The sequence below is a fragment of the Diabrotica undecimpunctata genome, chromosome 4 (assembly GCF_040954645.1).
Source record: "Diabrotica undecimpunctata isolate CICGRU chromosome 4, icDiaUnde3, whole genome shotgun sequence".
NCBI lineage: Eukaryota > Metazoa > Arthropoda > Insecta > Coleoptera > Chrysomelidae > Diabrotica > Diabrotica undecimpunctata.
The window spans coordinates 81845997-81856730 of NC_092806.1; the positions used below are offsets into that span (position 1 = coordinate 81845997).

The 10734-nt window shown below is 32.4% G+C and overlaps 2 protein-coding genes across 2 annotated transcripts in view; both read right to left on the minus strand.

The window, feature by feature from the left end:
- Positions 1 to 297, minus strand: part of LOC140439731 (casein kinase II subunit alpha-like) — a 123026-nt gene extending 122729 nt beyond the window's left edge. Inside the window, exon 1 of the mRNA XM_072529859.1 lies at positions 74 to 297. Coding sequence (XP_072385960.1) covers positions 74 to 96 — 23 coding nt within the window. The 5' untranslated portion in view covers positions 97 to 297. The remainder of the gene's footprint in view (positions 1 to 73) is intronic.
- Positions 298 to 8740: 8443 nt separating this feature from the next.
- LOC140438751 (uncharacterized) lies at positions 8741 to 10159 on the minus strand. The gene has a single exon (XM_072528397.1). It carries the CDS (start codon positions 10157 to 10159, stop codon positions 8741 to 8743), a length of 1419 nt encoding a protein of 472 aa, XP_072384498.1.
- Between the last annotated feature and the right edge of the window lie 575 nt (positions 10160 to 10734).

Sequence of the window (10734 nt, forward strand, 5' to 3'; positions counted from 1 at the left end):
AGTTATTGCATTGACCTTTCTACTCACTCACAAATTTATACTGCAATAAAATTATAATAAAGTAAATACATACCCACAAACTTCAAAATTTTCCATATTGTTATACCTATTTTAATGAAGTATACTTCTTAGAATACAGCTATTTATTAATTACAAACAGGCATGTTTATGCAAGTTAGTAAGCTTCTAATAATGATCACTAATTCTGTTTTTATTGAAAATTGCTTGCAATATTGAATTATTTGACTAAAATTAAATCAGTAAATGACACGAACAATTGCAAATTGTTAAACTCGATATTATCCAATACAGGATTGGTCAGTATAAATTTAAAAACAACTTCTAATGTGTCACCATCTTCTGTATAAATTAGGAATCACAAAAATGATAATATACTAACAAAGAATATAGACGCTTAAGCGTCTATATTCTTTGATACTAATGTACCTGTAATTTAATAAATATCGATAACAATTTTTAATTACGTCTTTTATGTAAGAATGTAATATTTACTCAAATATTATTGTTGGTTATTATAATATAAATTAAGTTAATGTGTGGAATAAAATAAATAAATAAATAAAAACATGACTTATTTAAGTATTAACTACTGTCAAAAATAAGATGTATGAGGTTCGCTTGATAGAGCTTGGTTAGATTACCTTCTCAATCGGTAAACGGCGATGCGATATATTAATTTAAATATAATTATATTATTTATCTTTATATTTATTATTTATATACAATATCGTCGGTATACTGCGAAAACCAGGTAAATGTCGGAATACCGAAATCGAGAAAAAACGTTTTTAAAGTTTAGTTTTATATTGTGAATTAAGCAGTCAGCTTGTTTTTGATATTAGGTATTCTAGTGAAAGATGCATATATCTGAAATGATATTCTATCATTAGTTTGAAAAAGTTGAGACACCTATCTGACTAATCCTAAATTTAAGTTGGAAATGCTATCACTTAACTGGTTTTACCTGTAAATCTAGATAAATCAATTACTCTTCAAATAACATATTTAACACAAATATAATAAACCAAGTATAATATTGTCCAGTTTTGTGATCGAGATATGAGTATTAGTCGATATTTATGACATTTAACTGGTTTTCCCTGAAAATTTTATTGACAGCTGTGTGTAGTTATAGTTATTGTTTATATGAATGACAGGCAGTTTTATAGAAAAAATCAAATTTATTTCGAATATAATAATAACAATATTATTATTATGAGGATTCCTCGTCCGATTCGTCACTGAAAGCAGGCTCTGGCAAGATGTTTGTTACATCATTTCCCGTTTTCAAATTACGATACCACCCGCGATATTCCTCCGGTATCACTCCCTTACTAGCTTATAGCTGTACCAAATCTCTCTTTTTTGCTATGCTAATTTTCAAATGTGCATCATAAAGTCGCTTAAGTTCTTCAAGATTGCTTGAATTAGTTGATAACTTGGCGTGCTTTTTTCTTGTTGACTGCCGTGCAGTATCAGTAAGGAAATAATTGAAGCTTGTTAACATGTCATAATTAAAATAGATTCTGTTTGTCTCTCCTTTCACGAATCTCATTCTTTTTATCTTCAACCACATTATTTTTTCGCCGTTTTGGTCTTTTGTCCGGTTTTTAATTAAAGTGTGTGACACATTTTTTAAATCATAAAAGTCGTACTATTTAAATTCTTTACCTTTGTACGGTTCTATACATACTTTTTTATCATCAACCTTAATATTTCTATTTCCTCTTGCATTTTGAAAAACAGACAAGTAATCTGGCATCCCATAGATAGATCTGTGTTTTTTAGCGGTTTCGTTACTACTCTGCATAGAGTCAACTTCCATATAGGAATGTCCAGAATCTAAAAATTTGTGTTCAATAATATTTAAACGGATTCTGTCCTCTGCAGGTATCAGAAAATAAACTTATTTCACTTACATATTCTGGAACACATTTTGATAAGTAGTGGAGTATAATGCTTTCTATTTCAGAACTTCCTTGTCTACCGTTAATTTCTGACCAGTCAAGACAGTAAGCTGCATTTGGTAATGCGGCTTCATATACACACAAATTGTAGACACATAATTTTCGAGAATAATATAGTTTTCCAGTCAATCCACTTGGAATCTGTAGTACGGCCTGTAGATCGAAAGTAACTGAAACAAAATCCCGTTGTTCATTAGATCTTTTCTTATCATTTTGTTTTTTAAGATTACATACTTCTTTTCTTTTCTGATGTTCTCTGTAACTGTCTTCTAAATCCGATTTGTCAGTTGGATTAGCCCTATCATATTTATTACAAACTAAACATTGATCTTTTTTAGCAACAAAAAAGCTTAAATTATAGTCGTTAGAAAATATTCTTTGATATGTAATTTCGCTAACACCTTCCAGTTTTTTCTGCACATAGTCATTTATAAAAAGTTGGTACATTTTTCTTATACTTAAATTTTTGTCCAAATATCTACGCTTTGAACTTTGGCGAATATAATGTGGGCCCATGGTTGGAAAAGACTCAATATGAGCATTCACGATTTTTCGGGTTTTACTGCTTGTTTTATTTGGCGGTATATGCTTGCCTCTTTTATCCGTATCTGCATAACAGCCTAGAATATCAGTTTTTCTTACAACATCTTGTATTAACGATTCTGATATACAAAGTGTCTTACAAAGAAATTTCTCACATACCTGTATGTCTTGACCATTCAAAGAAAAGTAACACTTTTTGGAAAATGCACGTGGTTTTTTAAACTTCAACGGACTGCAACGACTCTCTTTGATAGCTCCGTTTTAATACGTGCAATAAGAAAATGTTTCTGGCCTATATATTCTAACTTTCAATAATCACGACATAGTCTTTGTCTGTTATCTTCGCTGACATAACTGGCACATTTGTAAAAGCACTCGGAACAATTAACTGGTTTTGGCATTGCTGGTCTATGGTCTTTTTTTATCTTATAAGGCAAACCCTCAGCACGCCTTCTTTTTGCGACATTTATTACCCAATCTTTGGGGTTAGCTTTTCTCCAACGTTTTAGTGGACGTACGTCTTTCCATACTTTGTCAAGAAGTAGATTTAATATCCAACTAGCTATTTCAGTTGACACTAAATTGTTCGTGGGTGCACCTATTTCAGTATCTTTTTTCTCATTATTTAGGCTATCAAAGTGTGTAAATCATATACACTTCCTAGAGAGAGCGATCCCTCTTCACGTGGCTGATATGTGGGGTCTACATCTGAAAAGTCAATATCAAAAATGGATTCCATCATTGAGGCTATATTGTTCTCAGAATCATCAACAATTGAACTGTTGTCTTCAGTTATTCTATCTGTGTATGTGTTATAAAGATCATTTATGGGTTTAGCTTAGTAACCATTTCTAAATTTTAACTCAACCCGTTTTCAGGTAGAATGAAGTAAGTGTACTTAAAGGTTTTTACTAGTCGATATGGAAGAGAAATTTTAATAAATCATACACGTAAAATGTATTAAAGACACTTATCACCTTTTTACTGAATATGGTTTGCAGTAGTAGAAATATATTGTTGTCCGGCATAATAATATATGTGGGCTTACTTTGTTTTACATGCAACAGAATTTTAATTTTATGGAAGTAAGTAGCGATATATTGTTTTATTTGAAAACGAAAAGTTGATTAGGTGTAACTTATTTGTTTATTACACAAATTATCTGCTGAATGGTAAGTCGTATCATTTATTTGGTTTTACCTGTATGTAGAGCGGAAAAAGCTGAGAATTTTGGTATACTTAACTCAATATTTTAAAATTTGTCATTTACCTGGTTTTCGCAGTATACCGACGATATATAAGTAGATATATATATATATATATATATATATATATATATATATATATATATATATAGATTTCCAAATCCCTTTTATTAAACGGTATGTTGATGACTTATTACTAGCCTTACCTCCAGACAAGATTCAGGCCACCTTGTCTTTATTCAATGAGTTTGATCCTCATTTACAGTTCACTGTTGAACTTGAGGACTCTAACACAAATAGTATTCCCTTCTTAGACATGCGTGTCATTAGAATGGGAGATAACACCCTCACTACAATTTGGTACAGGAAACCAATGGCCTCTAATAGGTTTCTCAACTACCACTCTTGTCATCCCTTTAAATATAAATTAAACCTTATTAAAGCTTTAAGCTGCAGGCTAAATAGACTGATACATCCGATTAATCGAAGGGAATCCTTTCAATTACTTAAAAATATTCTGATTGAGAATTCCTATCCATCCTCCCTTATTAATAAATACCTTTTCGTTCAAAGCTATGGTTCTTCTTTAAATGACATACCCAATGGTGACCAACTTAGAATAATATCAAATAATTCAATTAACAACACTGTTCTGCCTAATACTGTACTTGGGAATCCAACTACCCATTACTCATCTTTACCTTATTTTCCTCAAGTTACTGAGAAACTCGTTAAACTGTACAAACATAACAACGTACCGGTTAAAATTGCTATTAAGAATGCTAAGACTGTCAGGAATTTGTTTTCTAAAACTAAAACACCTCTGTCCCTTCTGGAACAAGTTAATGTAATATATCATATACCTTGTGCTGAGTGTGACTCATGTTACATCGGTCAGACAGGGAGATCACTGAGAGCGCGTCTTACGACACACCGCAGTGATATTAATTTATCTAAGCATACTTGTGCTCTTGCCCAACATGCTATTAACACTAGGCACGAAGTAAACTTTAATAAAGTTAAAATTCTTGGCACTGAACGCAATCTCGTTAAAAGACAGTTTTTAGAAATGTATTCAATATTAAAACATCCTAATACCCTTAATAAGAGAACCAACATTAGTAATTTGAGCCAAATTTATCATGCATTAATTTTACAGAATTAGGCTTGATATGTTGTTTACTTAAATTTTGTCCCAGATTGGGGTTTTCTTTATTACATTTTCATATAATAAATTTAAATAAAAATAAAATAAAATAAATTATTCCTTCCTTAACTAAGATTTATCAACTTACATTTTATTAATTATTTGTCAATATCACTTTTACATAATTAAGTAATTGTTCTTTTTGATGAACTTGTTTGATAAAATTTAAACTGAAATTGATTCATAGAATCTTTTTCATTACGGTCCTAAATGTTTGAACCTTTGGACTGTGGAAGTTGTATTAATCTTCACCTGTTAGCTGGCTAACTAGTGACGTTATAATATTATAATATATGATATTTTGGATTGACTTCGCATGCTGTGTTCTTTGTTGACAGATCAATCACTGTAGGGTAAATGGTGATCATAACCACCTTTTCCTTTCATTGTTTGGTTTTTTAACGACAAGTTGTCAACTAAATTTATCACATTCTTTGAATATACCGCCCTATTATATAGAGGTTGGTAGCTTGCCTTGCTGTTTATGTCATTTTGATCTCAAGGCCACTTCTATTCACGTTGTTTGCGTGGGTGTTAAACCTGTAAATTCATTTACCGGCGAGACTCAGTAAGCTAAAGACTGGTAACTTCATTTTATCTTATTACTATTAATCTTACATAACTTATAATAATGTTACCTAAAGTTAAAATTAAAATCTAATTTATTAAATAAATTTGTTGGAAGTGCATTCTTATGATCTTTCTAGTTCTTTACACTTTAAAATAAATCTTAATGTTTTTTACTTAAGTTTTTATAGTAACTTTTTTATATACATGTATGTTTATCACATGTTCTTTTGCTGTGTTAATTTTGTTAAATTGCAAACTATACCTAGTTTCAATTAATTGTTTTATACAACGTTAACTCTGAATGTCCAGTTTCGTAAGTGTAATGTATTGAAACCCAGTACTTGTTACTTAAAGCTCTTTATTCCTTGCTGCCATTTTACATCTTAATAATTAGGTTAGTTCTTTTCATTTTTTATATTGACAGATAGTCCATATCTTATTTTGGCCTTGTATGTAACACTATTACAGCCAGTAGCTGTCTACTCTATTAGTTGCGACCCTACATCTCTCCACCCTTAAGACATGAATTTATAAATTTAACGTCTCAGGAGGCTTAATAATGCGGCGAGGTCTATCGCAACTATTAGAGCTATCAACCCTATTGCTAATATTACATTTATTGTCACTAGGATTACTTTTACAATTATCCTGTTTATTTTCATTTACACCCACACCATCAGCCGCTGTCGACATTTCCCAATTTTGAGGTAATATCGGATTGGCTCGCACTTCAGAGTCTTTCAGATGTCTAGCTTGCACTCCCGACACTCCCGTAATATCCACTACCGCATTATCATCACTATCTTCTGACAACAAAACCTCCTCCTTATTATCATACCCTTCCCCTTCCCTATATTCACCTTTCTCTTTCTCAACTGACTCCCCTTTTTCCAACTCAAAATGAATATCATCATAGAACATTCCTAACTTAAGTATTTGATCAATATGTCTTTTCCAAAGCAATTTATCATTTTGAATTGGTTTACATATATAAGTTATTTGCCCTATTTTAGACACAATTATTGCTTTTACCCATGAAGGCTTATTCAAATTCCTATAGTCTTTAGTGTAAACCACCTCACCCTCTTCAAAGGTAACTTGTCTAGCACCATGATATTTAATTTGATTGGCCCTAGCCTTTTCTCTCATTGTACTTGTTAAAAAGTCTAAACGTGTTTTAATATGTCTGCCAAACATGAGTTTGGAAGGGGTTTCCCCTGTTGAACTGTGAGGTGTATTTCTATATGAAAACAAATATTTGCTAATAAGCTCAGACAAATCCCTATGATCTGATACATGATCTACAAACAACTTACTCATTGAACTTTTAAAATATTTTACACTATTTTATGCTGCTCCGTTTGTTGAGGGGTGATATGGGGGCGAAGTATTGTGAATGATGCCATTCATTCTACAAAATGTTTCAAATTCTGTACTAACAAACTGTGGGCCATTATCTGATATTATGGTGTTTGGCAATCCAAATCTGGCAAAACACTCTCTCAGACATTTAATAGTGGAGTTTGTATCAATTTTATTCATAATAAAGACTTCTGGCCACTTTGAATATGAGTCTATCAATATCATACACATTTTTCCTTTTATGGGTCCTAAAAAATCTATATGTATGCGATCAAAGACACCTTTGGCTTCTTGAAACTTTATTAATACTGACTTCTGAGGATTCTGTGAGTTTTTCATACATGGCTCACAGTTTTTTACATATGTTTCAATTTCTGAATCAAGGTTTGGCCACCAGAAATATTGCCTCGCTATTGTCTTCATTCTTACCATTCCATTATGGGCTCCATGTATCTCCTCCAATAACTGCTTCCTAACTTTCTCTGGGACAATTACTCTAAAGCCCCACATTAGCAACCCATTGTCTATCCCTAATTCCAATTGCCTCCTTTTAAAAGGTTTCAACTCCTCTGCTACTTCATCTGGCCAACCATCTCTTACAAACCGGTAAACTTTCCCTAGTATAAAATCTAGTCTAGTTTCTCTGATCAAAATATCTGCACTAATGGGCACCTTGTCTTCTACTAAAAAGTTAAAATAATCATATGTAATCTCTCCTTCCTCCTTTGTTGCATGTGGAAGCCTAGAAAGACCATCAGCACCTCCATTCTGACAACCCTTGACATATTGAAAAGTATAATTAAATCCACTCAAGAAAAATGCCCACCTTTGAAGTCTACCTGCAGCCATCTGAGGAATTCCTTTATTTTCCCCAAATATTGCTTGAAGTGGCTTATGATCAGAACGTAAAGTAAACTTGTGACCCATGAGGTACTGATAAAACTTTTTTACTCCCCAGAAAACTGCTAAGGCTTCCTTATGGATTACTGAATAATTAGATTCTGCTTTGTTTAATAACCTAGATGCAAAACTGATTGGCCTTTCTGAACCATCTGGGAAAGTATGCAAAAGCACACAACCTATACCTGCCTCTGAACTATCACATACCAACTTTATTGGTTTAACCGGATCAAAATATACTAAATTTTGCTCTGACAATATTGCTGCTTTTGCATTTTCAAAAGATCTTTCACATTCTTTGGACCAAATGAAAGGAGTATCTTTTTTTAGCAATTTATACAAAGGACTGAGCACAGATGATAAATTCGGTACAAATTTTCCATAATAATTGACCATACCCACAAAAGCTTTAATTTATGTTACATTTTTAGGTCTAGGAATCTCTGAAATAGCTTTAGTTTTATCTGGGTCTTTATGTAGACCTCCTTTATTTATATAGTGTCCTAAATACCGTATTTCTGGTTGAAAAAATTTACATTTATTTAAGTTAAGTCTGAACCCTGCCTTATACAGTCTATCTAACACTACCTGTAAGTTTTTTAAATGCTCGTCTCTATTCTTTCCTGTGACCACAATATCGTCCATGAAGTTAATGGTTCCTTTAGCTCCTAGCAAAACTTTTTCTAATATTTTCTGAAAAATGGCACAGGCTGGTTTGGTACCATAGGGTAACCTGTTTACTTTATATATACCTCTATGCGTACTCCAAGATAACAATAATTTTGTACTTTCCTCTAATTCTAATTGATTATAAGCATTCCTTAAATCTAGCTTTGTAAAATGTCCCCCCCCCCTGAAGAGCAGTAAAAAGCTCCTCAATACGAGGTAAAGGATATTTTACATCATGTAGAAATCTGTTTACCGTTACCTTGTAGTCAGCGCATAAACGTATCTTTCCATCCTCTTTAATTATTGGCACTAAAGGTGTACCCCATTACTCCCTTTTCAACCAACTGATCTAATTCTTTATTAATTGATTCCTTAAATAGAAAAGGCACAGGCCGCGGTTTATAAAAAATAGGTTTGACCATTGGTTGCACCTGTAATTTCACCTTTTCATACTTAAAACAACCTAATTCATCTTTGAATAAACCTTCATACGTACTTAATAACTCAGTTAAATTATTACTCTCTATTTTGTTTACATGTTGATCAAATGTAATTTGTATTTTAAAAAGTTTTATTAAGTCTCTTCCTACTAATGGAGTACTCCCGTTTTTAACAATGACTAACTTACACTTATGCATAATATCCTGATATTTGACTTCTGCAATAAATTCTCCTTCCGGAGTAATCACTGAACCATTATAGCATTTTAATCTAGTATTGGTAGGTTTTAACCAGGTTTTATCAAATTTCTGTTTAAAAATATTGTCTGGTATCACTGATATACCAGCTCCGGAGTCTATCTCCATTAATAGGGGCTGACCATTTATAAATAATTCTATTTTAGAAGGTTTAACATATTCATTACTTACATAGTACATTTCAACATAATCAATTGTCTCTTCTTCTTTTCGCTGGAATTGTTCCTCCTCAATTGCCTCCACTGACACGTAATTGCTTCTTTTCTCAGGACATACTTGAGCCAAATGCCCTATTTTGCTACATAATCTGCAACGATATGTCTTATAACGACAAGCTGAAAACACATGATTCCCTTTTCCACAGTGCTGGCATTTTGAATTCTGGATCGTGTTGTTTTCTCTAATTCTTTGGTTCTGGTTGGCCCCTGCTGTTTGAGACCTTCTCACTGAACCTACTGCATGGATCTCTGTGGTACAATTTACTTGTTCAAAAGTTGCCTCTTTTTTTAAAGCTATCTCCACCAAAGCCTCAAAACTTAGGGTATGTTCTTCTTCACATAAACGATCCAATATAGGCCACTTCTTTAGTCCTGTGATGAACTTATCTTTAAGTACAGAACTCAATATATTACCAAACTTACATTTACTCGCTTTGCTTTTTAGACGAGCATACCACTGCCGTATAGTTTCTTTCTCTGCTTGCTTTAATTCGTAAAAGCTAATTCTCTCTTTGAACACTGATATTCTTTTAGTAAATTGTTTCTGTAGAATTGTACATAGCTCAGCATATGTTTTGTCTTTTGGTTTGACTGGATCACATATGTCCCGTAAAGTTTTATAAGCTTGTTCCCCAATCAGTGTAAGTAGAACTGACACCTTCTTGTCTTCTTCTACGTAGTTTGCACAAAAATACTGCTCCAGGCGTTCTTCCCATGTGGTCCAATCGTCTCCCAATCTGAATTCTGCCATGGATCCAATGGTAGTTCTTAACACTGTTGGCACTAAGCCTTCCGCCATTTCTATATGTATTTATTTTTCCTCGTCGCCAATTGTAATGTATTGAAACCCAGTACTTGTTACTTAAAGCTCTTTATTCCTTGCTGCCATTTTACATCTTAATAATTAGGTTAGTTCTTTTTATTTTTTATATTGACAGATAGTCCATATCTTATTTTGGCCTTGTATGTAACACTATTACAGCCAGTAGCTGTCTACTCTATTAGTTGCGACACTACAGTAAGCTTTTTCATATTTTTAACATCATTGACTGCTACATGTCTTTGTAAGGTAACACACTTTTGTTGTAACTTCTCTATGGATGTTTGGTTTCATATTGTTCTTTTTAGATGAACTGATGATGCTTTCTGAGCAGAAAGCGAAACGTCTTCAATAAATAGATGAAGTAGCCACCTTCTTTGTCTTTTATTTCTCCACTTTGACCGAAAAACCCACCACTCTTCGAGTGTACCTTAGTTTATATATATATATATATATATATATATATATATATATATATATATATATATATATATATATATATATATATATTGTTATGATGTATTGTTTGTTTGAATGATGAGCAATGAGTATTT

Bases quoted from the DNA above. Each gene is read 5' to 3' on its own strand.
- LOC140438751 (XM_072528397.1), bottom strand. From the start codon at position 10,159: ATGGCGGAAGGCTTAGTGCCAACAGTGTTAAGAACTACCATTGGATCC.